Genomic DNA, 16411 nt, shown 5'->3' on the forward strand with positions numbered 1-16411 from the left:
GGGATATGACTCGTCAACTAGTTCATCTAGATTTTATTTAATTTTTTTGTTATTTTTATGTTATTTTAAGGGGAAACATGCCATTGAAGCATATCTTCATTTCTAATTAATCTTTTTGTTTTAATGTTTTTTTGTTGTTGTTGTTTCCACATTGAAATGCAGATAAAATAAGTGAATATATATTTTAATTACATTATAATACAATATAATTTGATATAATGCAACACATTTGCCCAAATCCCTCAATAAAGTTTGATTTGAGTTGAATACAACCAAAATAAAATAAAATATAAATATTAGATGAAAAAAAAAAAAACTTATTTTATTTCAGTTAGTTGTCAAGGTAACATTTCTAATTTCTAACATTTCAAATATTGCAATTACTAAAACTGAAATGAAATAAACCTAAATATACATTTTTAAAAAGAATAAAAAGCACATAAACTATTTTAAGTTTTAATACATAAAATATATGTATTTATTACATTATGTATTATCATTTTAATAAATAAACTAACAAATAATAAATAATACTGATTGTTTTCTTTTTTTTTTTTTGGACCGTATGGAGTTCTTCGTACATAGAAACTCAATGTTCAAACAAAAAAAGAAAGAAAAGAATGCACCTAAGGAATTTATGTACTTTTAATTTAATGTGTGAAATAGCACTATATATGTAGGCGTGTCCAAACGTTTGACTGGTGGTGTGAATTGTGAGTGTTGCCTTAGCCAGTTTACCTCTTTAATTGATGGGAACCGTTGTGTGGTGACTTGATCCTGATTGGCCCGTGCGAGCGTGAGGTAATAGCCTCTACCGTATTTTTTCTTGAGGAAGAGTGAGGAACCACAGCAGCAGACGCGCCCATGCGAGATGATGGCAATACGATCACCCAGAATATCCGCTTCATCCATGTGATGGGTAGACAGAATTATAGTACGACCTAGAAGACGGAAACACACATTCAGTGCGAAAACCATCAAAGTTCAGCTGCAAACGTGGATTTCTGAAGGGCTCTTTCACATTTGAATGGGATAGGATGTGTTTGAAGTGCAGGTGCACTGGAAAACAGGGTGCTCTATATATAGGCGCTTTTATATGTGTGTGCCACTCAGATCTCACTCTTTCGCTCCCTGTATAGAAAAGTTTCCCCTCTTTTGTATTTGCTGGAGCTCGTAGTGAAGCCAGACACCCGTGGGGTTCTGCGCCGGCATTATTTTTGCTCTGTCTGTATGACGAGAAAGTGGGAGTTCAAGGCATCTGTCCTTTGACTTGCCGAGAGCAGAAATATCATGAAATATCATGAAATATCATGCGTCTGCGCTTCTCAAAGCCAGAGAACTCAAGAATCTGGCAAATAAACTCGTGTTTATATTGAGAGATGCTGATGTCGGACCTTGTAAAGCAACGATCTGGACACTGTGAGTGACTTGACTATAAAACCTGACTGGTTTGAAATGGAAAACATGTTTAACTCTTTTTTTTAGAGAGTTGTATTTACAGTAGTGGGCAAAAGTGATGTCCGGCCAAGGAAAATTGACATATTCACCCTTATTAAAGATTTGGTAAGCATTTTACACCGTTGTGCTTTAAGTCAATAGTTGTATTTGTGATAACGCAATGAAACATGCCAAATTGTGTAGACATTATTTTTGGCCAGGTTGTCATACAAATAAATTATGAACACATGCAAAAACAATCGAGAACCAGCGAAATATTAGTAACTGATTAAATACTGTAGTCAATGTATTCTTTTTCCAGTGAGATTTTTGTTTTTCTATGCATTTGTTTTTGATAGTATCAAATAATCACTTGCTTTGATAATATCAAATCTATAGCTGTAGTTTGCCTTGTTTGCCAAATAATTTGATCAAGATTAATACTTTGACCAAGTTTAGTGTTTTGTTCTTCCCTCATATTTAAAATATTGAAAAAATATAAAATATTTTCCTCATATTTTGATGGTTTAATTGAAGTTTTAGAGTTAAATATAAAACAAATATCCCCTCCGGACATCACTTTTGGCCACTGCTGTGTGTGAAGAATCTGAAAGGCTCAAAGAAATGCACACCTTTTTGGTTTTACAGGCACAGATACACACAAATCACACTGTATAGTCAGATGGATCTGTGTCAACACACCCATTCAGTGTGACATTCAGCTCCAGATAATAAACAGCACTAGAGAGCGATAGATATAGATACATAGATAGAAAGAGAGAAGTAGAAATATAAAGAGAAATGACTGGTTTGATTTGTGTTGCTTTGTATTAGGGAACAGTGATCCATCAACGGCGGCAAAATGGCTCAATAAACTATGAAACAGAAAATAACAAAGTTCTGTGGAACTAAAGCAATAACTAGCCTTTTTAAAATGTCACGTAAATTATTTTACACTGTGTACCAAATTATTACACACCCACTGTAAACATTTCTATTGTTGGCTTTGGTTAGAGGTGGCTGAAATGCAACTTTACGCACAACCGCAGGTTCTTGAGACTCCAGTGACACCAGCAGCTTCAAATACATGTTTGCTGTTCAACAGTGGCTTTTCTATAGTTGCCCTTTAAATACATTTTCCTTAATAAGCCTTTATCTGACGGATTTCTCTTGTGCTGCAAATTACTCACAAATCTTATGATAGTTTGATAATCTCCATTCAGTTTTAGCAAAATATTAGTTGTTTTCATGCCTTTTGCATAAAATTGCACCATTAGTACTGAAATCCTACTGATATGTCGCAAGCATAATAATTTGGAACACAATGTTATCGGTACAACTCCACAAATATCCGTATTATTTCAGTTAGATTACATTGTGTTCCAAATTATTATGTAATTTGAGTAATGATGAAAATTAAGCTTTGCATCACAGGATTAAAGGACATTTTAAAATATATTACAATAGCAGCTATTTCACAATATTACTAGTTTTACACTATTTTTGTCACAGTTGTGTTCTAGTTTCACTTTCATGGATTTTTAGTTTGTTTCTCTTCAGTTACCCATTTCCTTTATTCTAGTTTCCCGCCAGTCGTTGGTTGTCATGGACATTCATTGACGAGCACACCTGTCTGTATTTAGTTTATCACCTTGTCTATTTAAGTTCCTCATTTCCTTTCTTTCCTTGTCTGGTATTGTTTGTCCCATGCACTCTGTCTTGTGTTCTTTGCTCTTGTTAAATAAACCTTGTTGTTATTTTGAACTGCTTTATCGGCCTTCCTCATCATCATTGGACTTGATTCGTGACAGAATACCAGAACCTAAAATAATATGGATATCGCATCTATCAATGTTGTGCCAAGGAAGGGTAGCAAGGAATGTAAGGGAGGAAAGTGGAAGAAAGTTTAGTTCGTTTCTCTTCATCTTCCGGTTTCCTTTGTTCTAGTTTCCCGCCAGTTATTAGTTGGCATGGACATTCACTAACAAGCACACCTGTCTGTATTTAGTTCATCACCTTGTATATTTAAGTTCCATATTTCCTTCAACACGGTACTCTTGTGTTGTTTGCTCTTGTTAAATAAACCTTGTTATTTTGAACCGCTTAAAGGTCCCATGACATGGGGTTATTTTATTATTTTATGTTTCCTGGGTTGCCCTTATAATGTTAGTATGTTTTTTAGATCAAAAATAGTCATAATTTAGAAATAAAAGCCATTTTTCCTAGCCTGATTTTAGCCTCTGATTTGAACGCTCTGTTTGAAGGGGCGTGTCTGCTGTGGGATTCAGTGTAACCGCGGCCACTGCTGTGATTGGCTGACATGCTTGCATATGAAATAGCTACGCATTACATGTGAAACTCTCTCGAATACTTTTACTACAGCTATTATACGTTTTTACTATTACAGCTATCGAGATTAACGAATCGTGAGAAGTTTTTTAAATATTTAGATCTATTCCCATCACATAAAATGTTGCCGTGATGAGCATTGAGCAAGCAGATGACAGTCTGTTGATCGCGAGCCTGAAGATCTTATCATTGCAACGCAGTTTCTGCACTCTCTCTAATGCTTTCCCCAATGCAAACAAGATGATGTACATACAGTAAGAGCTTCGCTGTGTGGAAAGATTGTTCTTTGATCGCTTTCTGTCTATAATTTGTTCACAATTTAAATAAGATTATTTTCATCCTACTAAAAGAAACGATTTGAAGTTGATATTTTAGTCAATGGCTTGACTTACTGATGCATAAACAGTATTGAACGATTTTGAGAGAAAGATTACCTGTCTGAACTAGAACAATTAGGCTACACATCAGAAATTGTTGCTTGGTAACGTTAGCTCGATCGATTTATTTTCAGACGTTCATCGAGGCCAGCTTTGTATTGGCCCAAGTTGAGGAAACAGTCGTCGGTGAAATCTTTGGACCATACAAAACTTTGGGAAGTTGTGTCGGCACTTTTTCAGAGAAAATAAAATTAACTTTTTCAGAGGCTTGGATGAAGGAACCAAAAAATACTTTTGTGTTCATTTGTACATCCGAACACTGATCAACTGCCATGCTTCGCTCGTTTGCAAGCCATGATATCTCTCAAGGAAAAACTCAAATCGCGCTTGCGCGTTCGTACTTCCTAGCTTATTTTCTCATGGGCGAGCCAAATTCTCTGGGCGGGCAAAGCAGAGAAAGGGGAGGTTACCTTTCCTCCGTATGACGCCATACGGAGGAAATTCAAGATCAGCCCGTCTGAGCTTTCATTTTCTCAAAGGCAGAGAAAGATAGCCAAGGCACGGTTTACACCGATTGAAATTTCTAGCCACTGGGGGACCATATACAGACTAGGGGAACTCTTATTAATGTTAAAAAACCTCAGAAAGTGAAAATTTCATGTCATGGGACCTTTAATCTACCTTACTCATCATCATTGGACTTGATTTGTGACAATTTTTACATAAGCAAATGTAAAAGACTTTTCAAAAAAGATCTGCTTTGGCTTCATATCCACCACCTGTGAATGTGGTCAGTACAGCAGCAATCAGCTGAACTCAAACACTACAGCACTGTACAATCCACATGCCAACACTACACTCTTTACATCACAGCAAAAGCCAAAAACTCCTATTCGATTTGTGTGTGTGTGACAAAGGGCCACTCTCAGCCCAATTATCTGCACTAGTACACATCATTTCATTTGACTAAATTATTAATCAGACAATAATCGCCTTCACTAATCAAATAATCATCAGCTGCTCTCTAATTGCACATGCAATCTAGCTGAAATGGGCTGAATATGCTATTTCAGTCCCCTGAGGACTGCAGGACTTATTAGTATTGACAATAATTATAAATTGAATGTTTCACATTTTTATCACTGATTAAACAAGCTTCTGCTATGCAGACATTTTTTACAATGACTTCTTATGATCTGTAACCACCTAAATAAGGCAAATAAGACACTAATTGAAAACAATAGGACAAATTAATACAACAGAACAACGACACTAAATAAACAGTGCTTTAAGCCATCTAACAAAAGTAAGCTGTCCACACTGGCGTTTTCAAATAAAATTCAAAAGTCTCTCATCTACACTGAAACATCGTACGTAGCAGGCATAAAGGCTGTATTATATATATAAAAACATATATATTCAGTATGTACTATAGGTGCGATATGTGTCACATGCATTATTCTTTCCGAATACCTTTGTTTTCATAGTCCACATATGTACAGTATCCATATTAATGTAGATGGAGACCCAGGCAAGTTTGTTGGAGCAAAACTCTGCAGGACATTGGCACTCCAGAAGCAGGATTGGACTCCGATTTAAGAACAAAAAGACATTTTCATAGCCTCACCAGTAAAGTATGTGGGGACCAAATCATTCCTCAAAACTGGAACGAACACTGTCACAATTTATAAGAGAAAGTGTTACAGGCAGAAACAGCTTTGGGATCTCAGACAAGGTACTGACGAAAGTCATGATGTTCTGCTCCGGTGGTCTAACCCCATATATCCTGAAAGCATCTTCAGAATAGATTGTTCTACCTCTGACAGACGCAGGGAATGAATTTAGACCGGCTCATTGCTTTTATTGACCTAGCAAAATCTTTGACACCATTGATCACCATGTTCTCCGCGGAAAGTGTTGCCAAAGTTCTTCTCATCCTGCAGCAGATCCATGATTGCATTCAAGCTTGTACGGTTGCAAGTGAGATTCAACATATCTCTTTCACATGTGTAACAGCTCCCATGGTCTTTGATCTCTTTCTGACAGCTGTAACAGTGTTAATCACCTCTTAATACCTCTTAAGCCTGGAATACACATAACTTTTGTACAGATTTTTTGCCTGATTTGCAGTCTGGACGACGTCTGAAAGTCAGAGCAAGTGTGCAGATTTCAGTTGACAGATTTCAATTTGTAAAAAAAATGTTTTGTGGATTTTTGTGTGATTGTTGTGTGATTGTTATTGTTGTATTGTGTTTGGAATGACTTGACTGCATTAAAAAAATAGAGGCATAATGAAAATGTTTTAAATAATGTGTTTTTCCTTAATAAAGGGATACAAGAAGACATTTACAAGCAAAATTATTGAAATTAATTATAATACAAAAAGTACACCAAATCAACATTTCTGCTTCAAACTGTATCAAATAGATAGAGTAATAATTGATGAAATTATTTATAGGCCTAATTTTAAATGTATAAACTACAGGTCCTTCTCAAAAAATTTGCATATTGTGATAAAGTTCATTATTTTCCATAATGTAATGATAAAAATTTAACTTTCATATATTTTAGATTCATTGCACACCAACTGAAATATTTCAGGTCTTTTATTGTTTTAATACTGATGATTTTGGCATACAGCTCATGAAAACCCAAAATTCCTGTCTCAAAAAATTAGCATATTATGAAAAGGGTCTCTAAACGAGCTATTAACCTAATCATCTGAATCAACTAATTAACTCTAAACACCTGCAAAAGATTCCTGAGGCTTTTAAAAACTCCCAGCCTGTTTCATTACTCAAAACCGCAATCATGGGTAAGACTGCCGACCTGACTGCTGTCCAGAAGGCCATCATTGACACCCTCAAGCAAGAGGGTAAGACAGAAAGAAATTTCTGAACAAATAGGCTGTTCCCAGAGTGCTGTATCAAGGCACCTCAGTGGGAAGTCTGTGGGAAGGAAAAAGTGTGGCAAAAAAACGCTGCACAACGAGAAGAGGTGACCGGACCCTGAGGAAGATTGTGGAGAAGGACCGATTCCAGACCTTGGGGGACCTGCGGAAGCAGTGGACTGAGTCTGGAGTAGAAACATCCAGAGCCACCGTGCACAGGCGTGTGCAGGAAATGGGCTACAGGTGCCGCATTCCCCAGGTCAAGCCACTTTTGAACCAGAAACAGCGGCAGAAGCGCCTGACCTGGGCTACAGAGAAGCAGCACTGGACTGTTGCTCAGTTTTGCATGTCATTCGGAAATCAAGGTGCCAGAGTCTGGAGGAAGACTGGGGAGAAGGAAATGCCAAAATGCCTGAAGTCCAGTGTCAAGTACCCACAGTCAGTGATGGTCTGGGGTGCCATGTCAGATGCTGGTGTTGGTGCACTGTGTTTTATCAAGGGCAGGGTCAATGCAGCTAGCTATCAGGAGATTTTGGAGCACTTCATGCTTCCATCTGCTGAAAAGCTTTATGGAGATGAAGATTTCATTTTTCAGCACGACCTGGCACCTGCTCACAGTGCCAAAACCACTGGTAAATGGTTTACTGACCATGGTATTACTGTGCTCAATTGGCCTGCCAACTCTCCTGACCTGAACCCCATAGAGAATCTGTGGGATATTGTGAAGAGAAAGTTGAGAGACGCAAGACCCAACACTCTGGATGAGCTTAAGGCCGCTATCGAAGCATCCTGGGCCTCCATAACACCTCAGCAGTGCCACAGGCTGATTGCCTCCATGCCACGCCGCATTGAAGCAGTCATTTCTGCAAAAGGATTCCCGACCAAGTATAGACTATTGAGTGCATAACTGAACATAATTATTTGAAGGTTGACTTTTTTTTTTGTATTAAAAACACTTCTTTTATTGGTCGGATGAAATATGCTAATTTTTTGAGACAGGAATTTTGGGTTTTCATAAGCTGTATGCCAAAATCATCAGTATTAAAACAATAAAAGACCTGAAATATTTCAGTTGGTGTGCAATGAATCTAAAATATATGAAAGTTTAATTTTTATCATTACATTATGGAAAATAATGAACTTTATCACAATATGCTAATTTTTTGAGAAGGACCTGTATACACCACTGAGACAAAACATTATGACCACCTGCCTAATATGCTGTTGGTCCACTGCGTGCTACCAAAACAGCGCTGACCTAAAACAATTTTTAAAAAAAATACCCTAGAAGGTGTCCTGTGGTCTCTGGCACCAAGACATTAGCAGCAGATCCTTTAAGTCCTGTAGGTTGCGGTGTGGAGCCACCATGGATTGAACTTGCTGGTCCAGCACATCCCACAGACACTCAATTGGATTGAGATCTTTTGAGAATTTGGAGACCAGGGCAACACTTTGAACTCTTCATCATGTTCCTCAAACAATTTCTGTGTGTGCAGTGTGGCAGGGTGCATTATCCTGCTGAAAGAGGCCACTTTCACTAGGGTACACTATTGTCATTGAGGAGTGTACCTGGTCTGCAACATTGTTTAGGTAGGTGGCATGTGTCAAATGTCAACATGAATGGCCGGACTCAGGGTTTTCTCAGCAGAACATTGCCCAGAGCATCACACTCCCTCCACCGATTTGTTGTTGTCCCACAGTGCATCCTGGTACCATCACTTCCCCAGGTAAACGGCACACATACACGGCCATCAATGTGATGTAAAAGAAAATAGGACTCATTGGACCAGACGATCTTCTTCCACTACTCCAAAGTCCATTTCCAACACATTGTGGCTGCTTTCGACGGTGGACAGGGTTCATCATCATAGGCACTCTGATTGGTCTGCGGTAACGCAGTCCCATATGCAGCATAATGTGATGCACTGTGTCTTGTGACGCATTTCTCCCCTAACCATCATTCAAATTTTGAGTGACGCACTGTTGGCTCAGACCAGATGGGATAGTCTTTGTTGCCCTTGTGCATCGATGAGCCTTGGCGCCGGTTTGTCCCTCCTCTATCCACTATTGGTAAATTCTTACCACTGCTGACCGGGAGCAACCCACAAGCCTTGACCTTTCAAAGATACTATATTAGGGGTGTAACGATACACGTATTCGTATTGAACCGTTCGTTACAAGGCTTTCAGTTCGGTTTTCGGTACGCATTTTTAAACCGAACGGTTCGTTGGACCATTTTTCCTGCCGACCAACATTTCGTTATTTCAAATGTAGGCGCGTCGCGCGTGGCAAGTGCGCTCATAATGTAAGAGACGCTACTCGTTAATGTGTGGTTGACGGACCGTTTATCAGTTTGGACCAATGCAGCGCGAGTCGATCTTAATCATCAGCACTGTTACTACACAGCGAAATCCAGTAAAGAAAGCATTTGAATTCGCCACTGAAGTAATAACATCGCTGCGAGATCTAGTGTGAAACATTCACATTTCTCCGTTATTAATGGATCAAACAGCGCTGACGTGGAAACCAGGAAGAAACATTGTGCCATGAATGAACTATTCAGTGTCCACAGATCAGCAACATTCATCATGGATTTACTGTAGTAACACTACTAACTGTAGCCATGGAAGTTTGGCAGGAATAATAGGTTATAATGCTTTCAAGTAACATTACGTCAGTTTTATTGTGACATTATGAATACAATTGCTGCCCTCAAATGTTAATCTGAACTAAAATAAACCTTTGTTTATAACTACTACAATATTACATTTCATTTTGTCCAAGGAGCTGTTTTGTTTTATATGCTCCTAAGAAAAGTCAAGTATAGCTCCATCATTGCTCAAAGTAAAAAAATATCATACTTTATGATGTTAGTTTTAATAAAAATATAATTAAAAAAATTAAATCAAGGACATTTCTCTGGCATTTCTTTCTTTTTGCTGTATCGAAAACGTACCGAACCGTGACACAAGTGTATTGTATCGAACCGAACCGTGAATTTTGTTAACCGTTACACCCCTAATATATATATATATTAGGGGTGTAACGGTTAACAAAATTCACGGTTTATATATATATATAGTAGTGTGTATATATATATATATATATATATACACACACTACTATATATATATATATATATATATCAGTGGCGAGCGGTGACTTTTTTTAACCGTTACACCCCTAATATATATATATTAGGGGTGTAACGGTTAACAAAATTCACGGTTTATATATATATATATAGTAGTGTGTATATATATATATATATATATATATACACACACTACTATATATATATATATATATATCAGTGGCGAGCGGTGACTTTTTTTAACCGGGTATGCTGGGTGATGCGTTATGTCAAAAATGCACCTATGCACGTTGGATGGGTTTATAATAAGCACGTTCGCTCTAGACAGAGTGTTATCTTCTCAGTTGCTTAATCTTGTGACACATGGCAACACAGCTAAAAGTTTCCTATATTTGACCATTTAATGAAAATAGTTGATGCATTCACAAGCACCCGTAAAAGCTGTCGAGTTGAGTAACGCACACCGCGAGAAAGGGGTTTGCAAAATGTGCCGTATTTTTGTAATTCTGCTAGGTGGCACTTATGTCGCAGAAATTACATGCATCACCTTTAAACGTTACGGCACATTGGCAGACATCTAATTTCAGAGACGACAAATACACCACGGCAGGCGCCAATTCAAATGTATGCCAGAATTGTGTGTTTTTTTATTTATTTATTAAGAATTAAAAATAAGTATAATATAATAAATATTAGTAGCCTATTATAAATAAAATATAAGTAAAATATCATTAGAATAAATAAGTATAATACAAATATAGTTATTATTTGAAAATATAAGTTGAAACAGATAATGCAAATTGATGACTTTAACAAACGCATACGATTAACAGCCTCGGATAGTTACAGGTCTGCTTAGGTCTGTCTTTAACAGTTTATAAGTTTTCGTACAAAAAATAAATGTCCCTATGAAGAAAATAAAATATTATGAAAATAGTTTTTTTCACTTGATTTAGTACAGTTAGTCTTGTATCAGACTATGCAGCCCAGACATAAGCTACAAACATTTAAGTTGAATTAAATGACAGACACGGTTTATTATGTAACCAAAAATACCAATTATAACAATAGTTATTCATATTCATAACTGCAGTTTTCTTTATAAACAAGCCTGAAATACACCAGTCCTTTTAATTTGGACATGTCTATGCTTTACTATTGCTGCTCATCCAAAAAGATGCACTCTTTAAGGAGCCGCAGGGCCTTTTTTTCCTACATTCACACTGCTAAATACATTTAACAGTTAGCACAAATACATTTTTTTGTTGCAAATGTGAGTGAAATACTTGCACTGTCGAGCCCTGTGTTTACATTTGTTAATTTCTGTTACCTTTCTTGTATTTGAGCAGCAACTCCCAGATGCCTCTGCGTGCATAGGGATCAACTCCTGCTGTTGGCTCATCCAAAATCACAACATTCGACCCGCCCACAAATGCGATAGCAACAGACAGCTTCCTCTGCATCCCACCTGAATGCACACAACAAAAATTTGCCAAATCTCCAGTGTCTGTAAGCATTATAAGTGTAGTATGAATGCTGCTGATGCGCACACCCACCCACACACACAAACACACACACCTGAGAGGTTCTTGGCGAGGTCTTTGCGTTTGTGAGGTAGACCCACGTCGTTAATCATTTGATCAATTTCCTTCTTCACCTCTTTAGAGCTCCGTCCCTTCAGGCGGGCATAGAAATAAATGTGTTCTTCCACTGTCATGCTGAAAAAACAAACGGAACATGAATAAACACATTCAAACATAACACATGACAAATACTCACTTATATAAACACAGACAAGAACACAAACATAAACAAGAGACAAGTATCACACATACAACATGTTCAAAAATGTCAAATAGAAACAGTTATAAACGAGTATAAATAAGCTTAGAATTTCTGTAATTTTAGTATTATTTATATATTATTATAGCATTTATTAATATTTTGAATAAGCCTTTATTTTAATATTTTAATTTTAGTACTTCAAATAATTTAGGTTAGTTGTCAAGACAACATTTCTAATTTCCGTTTCAGTTTTACATGTAATATTTATATTTTAGCTTTATTTAAATGAAAACAAATAACCACTGTTAAGTTTTAGTTAACAATAACAATAGGTTAATTCATCACTATTTGGGTAATAATGAAGCTGTTGGGTTAATAACTACAAATATTCAAATGTACAGGTTATTCACATGAAGAAAGCCTTTGTCATGCATGATGTAGTTGGTATATCTTATGTTTCTTATGCATATGCATGCTGCATCGTGCCAGATCAATGTCACAGTTTTAGAATAAAACTCAACTGAATCTGTGATCATTTCATCATTGAAATAAAAATGCAGAGAAAAGAAAGGAGCTCTAAAATCAAGGGCAACGCCTTTGGCGGTTCAAGTGAGTCCTAATTTCAGTAGAATGACAGTGTTGATAAAGAGCTTGAATTTCACTCTTAAAAGCCTGTACGTAGCCTGTCTTCTGTCAGAATGAATTGAATTGGACTGTGATTGCCTGCAGCTTTGAAATCTTTTGTATGTAAAACATTTTTTAGTTGAACTGTGATTACCTCTAGTTTTTGAACATTTGTTTTGATGGTTTTGAGTTGAACTGAGCTGTTTTAATGTTTGTTTGTTTTCTATTCTTGATTAAGAACTGAACTGCTCTCATCAGCTGTTTTTGTAGAATTGTTACTTATCTTGTGAGACTTTCATTAGTTGTCAAACCTTTTTGTCAATGGTACTCAGATCAGGATTTTGAGGGGATCACAGGAAGCAGTATTGGCAACTACAGATAACCGACATTGATCATGGGGTCTATTTAAAGCGTTCATTTTATCATGTAGGATTATTTATAGGGATGCTCTGATCAGGATTTTACAGGTATTAATTCAGTGCTTGAATTTTGTTTTGGAAAATGGTGGAAATTCCTGCCTTATGTGACCCTTTTGTAATTTATCATTATATATATATAAACATTTTTGCTTTTACATTGGGGAGATTTTGTTTCACAATAGCTTCAACACAGCACAAGCCTCATTTCAAACTTTGAATTTACAAAAAAGAAAAGTAAACAGTCAGTAATAAAATAAGAACAAATAAGCAAATTGCAAGCACTTGCACAAATAAATGCAATGATAAAGATACAAATACAATAAACAGTGCTTTAAGTTTATTTATTTATTTTTTAGGTAGGTCTGACAGTAGTTTTCAGGTAAGAAATACTACTGAAATTGAATAAGGAATCAAATGTAAAATAACACTGGATAGTCTTCCCTGAATAAATCAAATAGAAATTAATCCTTACATTTAAAGTTACAAAAGTTATTCAGTCAAGAGCAGTGAGTGCTTTTCTTTGTCTTTTGTTGTTTGATTAACATTAATGACACAGACAGCAACAGATATTTAGAGGCTGCTGTAACTTTAAAAGCTGATGCACGGATCCAATACACTTACATATGTGTTTGCGTTCAGTTAGGTCATAACTGACTGTGTTTACGTGAATATTCGCCGAAACGATAGTTTTCTACATGCACTGATTTGTGTGCATTTGACCATTTAAGAGCAATTAGCCACGAAAATAACTATTTTTGGTACTGACGAGCTGTTTGTGAGGTGGCTTTATGTGTGATGTGAAGCCAGAGAGAGAGCGGGCTGATTCACTCATGCTGTTTGTGAAATCACTTCTCACAGACTGATTTCTAAACAGATGTGTGAAGTGTAGGCCTACTTCGCCTTCAGCATTATAATTTTTTTCCCTGTGCCGGACAGAGATTGAGATGCCGCCGCTGCAAGCATGTCATGCAATATCTCTCAAGGCAGGCGCGAAATCGGCAAATTGAGAGATCGCTGATCGAGTAGCGATTTTCGGCCAATAGTGATCGATAGCCAATCAATAGGAGCACCCCTACTTTTTGTCTGATGTTTCAGAGTTCAGATGTGCCAGTATTCAGGGATAGTGAACAAATACACTAAATTTGATTTCCTTTTTTTTCCTATCTATGTTTGTGGACCCTGTGATAGAGAGAAAGGAGATGAAATGAGGTTTTACTCATTGAAGAGGACGTTGTGTTGTGGACACATTCCCAGGTGTGTCCTGATGGTGTCCATGTCAGTGCGGATGTCGTTGCCATTAATATAAGCGGTACCAGAGGTGGGAGCAAAAAGACCCGTCAGTATTGACCTGATGAAACAACAAGAAAAACATTAGAACAATATTTGAAAATAAACCACCTCATGAACTCAATAGTGTCATACATGTCTCTTTTTACTCAACATTATTTAGATATGAACTGTAGTATGATTGTGTATTATAGAGTATAGAGTATTCAGTGGCCCTAATAACATATTTGCACACTTGAGCTACAATTTCCATTGCACAATTAAGCATGTCTTTGCATTGTAAATATAACAATACAAAAACAAACAGGATTTAAAGGGGACATAACACACACAGTTTCTGCCAATCTCATTTTAATCTTGAGTAACAATAGAGTAGTATTGCATCCTTCATATCTCCGAAGAGTCTTTAGTTTGATCAGATTTATAAAACACAGATACAGCTGTACCGCTTCTTTCCGAAAACGCTAGAGCTCCTGGAGGCGTCCCGTGCAGCGCTGCCGGCGACTTCCGCAACCCGAACGAAGTACGTTGATGGCAGAAGTCTTACTCTTCTACTTCTACTCTTCCGGCAGAAGTTGCCCATGCAAGGAATTCCGCCCTTTATGACATTATACAGGGCAATACTCGAAATTTTTTTTCCAAAACTGTATTTGACACAGAAATACTCTGTCACACGCCCAACTCGTTTTTTGAAACTTTGGCCATGTTTAGCATGAGAATCCAACTCTTTAACAGTGTAAATGAGTCAGAATGCATGAAATAGCATTAGACATCCCCTTTAAGTTTTAAGAAATAAAGCACAAGCTTATTTTTAATTAAAACATTTCAAACAATGACGTTTGTTAGATTTCAAAATGTGTAAAAATAATTCTAAAAAATATTATTCAAAATGAAAATGAGTCTTGGACACTGTTTTTATATTAAAAACAACTCAAAGGTTTTTTATTTTATTTTATTTTTTTATGTTATGTTATTTGATTTCAGATTTTTTTTTTACATTGAAAATGGATATTTGTTAAATTCTTGTTTTAAGAAGCATCTTGTAGTTCCCTCTCGAGGGCACTTGCGCTGCATCATCGCTGCAGTCTAATGGCATAGTGGAACGTCACAGGCTGGGTGACGTCAGGACCAGGAAGCTATAAAGCGCACCCAGACCAAACATTGTCAGCTTCTGTGCCTCAGCAAGCACTCTGTGTAAACTGTCCGTCTTATTTAGTGTTTTTTGTCCAAGTCACAAAATCACAAGACAATAATGGCAAGCAAACAAGCATTTAAAATGTGTGTTCCTTCCTGCCCTGGCTAAATCACGGGCAAGGATACAGACGATTTGTGTGGGGTTTGTTTGGGAGCAGAGCATGCACAGTCAGCTCTCCAGGAGGCTAACAACGTGCATTATTAGAGATTACCGCTCGCTCCGTCCTGTCACTCTTCAAGGAGTGTGATCAGGCTGGCGTTCCGGCCCCGCGGCTGTCGAGGCAACGCGACGATTGAGCGCAAATTAATATTGTGGAGGTGTTAGAGATTGGCTCTGCCTTCACCCACGGCATCCAGCGCCTTTAGTTTCGGAATTTCCTTCCATCCTGAGTGAGAGCCGGTGCTTCAGCTGTCTAGCTCTGAGGAGGTAGATGTGCTGAGCATTGATGCGGGGGAATTGAGGACTCGCCATCCTCATCCCCTGCGTACAAAGAGCATGTGGATGTTTTAACCCGTGCTGTGGCCGACATCGATTGGCCAAGAGACAGGGCGCTCAGCCCCCCCCCCCAAAAAAAATTAGACAAGCATTTCCTGTCGTCAAAATTACAACCCCCATGTCGGGGCCTTCCATTCTTTCCAGATCTCCATTATAAGATTTCAAGATCTTGAGGTGAACCCTTTTCAGCTCTGCTTTTCAGTCCTCATTTAAAAACATATGCAAATATAAGTGGGCTAAAAGGAGCATGGGTATGGGGCGATGCCGAAGGTGGAACAGACTCTTGCGAGCTATCTGTCACCTGGCACAGCGTCATCCCTTAAGGCCACGACATTACACTCCAGGCTGGTTAGAACTACCGAGACAGAGTCCAGTTTCTACAGCCGGTACTTCATCATTCCAAAGAAGGATGGGGGTTGCGTCCCATTTTAGATCTGTGCCGCTCGATCTCAGGTAAAC

The 16411-nt window shown here is 37.6% G+C and overlaps 1 protein-coding gene across 2 annotated transcripts in view; it reads right to left on the reverse strand.

Moving 5' to 3' along the window:
- LOC130082283 (phospholipid-transporting ATPase ABCA1) overlaps positions 1–16411 on the reverse strand; it is a 203137-nt gene that overhangs the window by 87463 nt on the left and 99263 nt on the right. For both annotated transcript variants that reach the window (XM_056247087.1, XM_056247086.1), the window contains exons 19-22: positions 14192–14323; positions 11726–11865; positions 11478–11615; positions 739–941 (exon numbers count right to left, since the gene is read on the reverse strand). In XM_056247087.1, the coding sequence (XP_056103062.1) occupies positions 739–941; positions 11478–11615; positions 11726–11865; positions 14192–14323 (613 nt within the window). The remainder of the gene's footprint in view (positions 1–738; positions 942–11477; positions 11616–11725; positions 11866–14191; positions 14324–16411) is intronic.

The sequence above is a fragment of the Rhinichthys klamathensis genome, unplaced genomic scaffold (assembly GCF_029890125.1).
Source record: "Rhinichthys klamathensis goyatoka isolate OS25496 unplaced genomic scaffold, OSU_Roscu_1.1 h1tg000042l_1, whole genome shotgun sequence".
Lineage (NCBI taxonomy): Eukaryota > Metazoa > Chordata > Actinopteri > Cypriniformes > Leuciscidae > Rhinichthys > Rhinichthys klamathensis.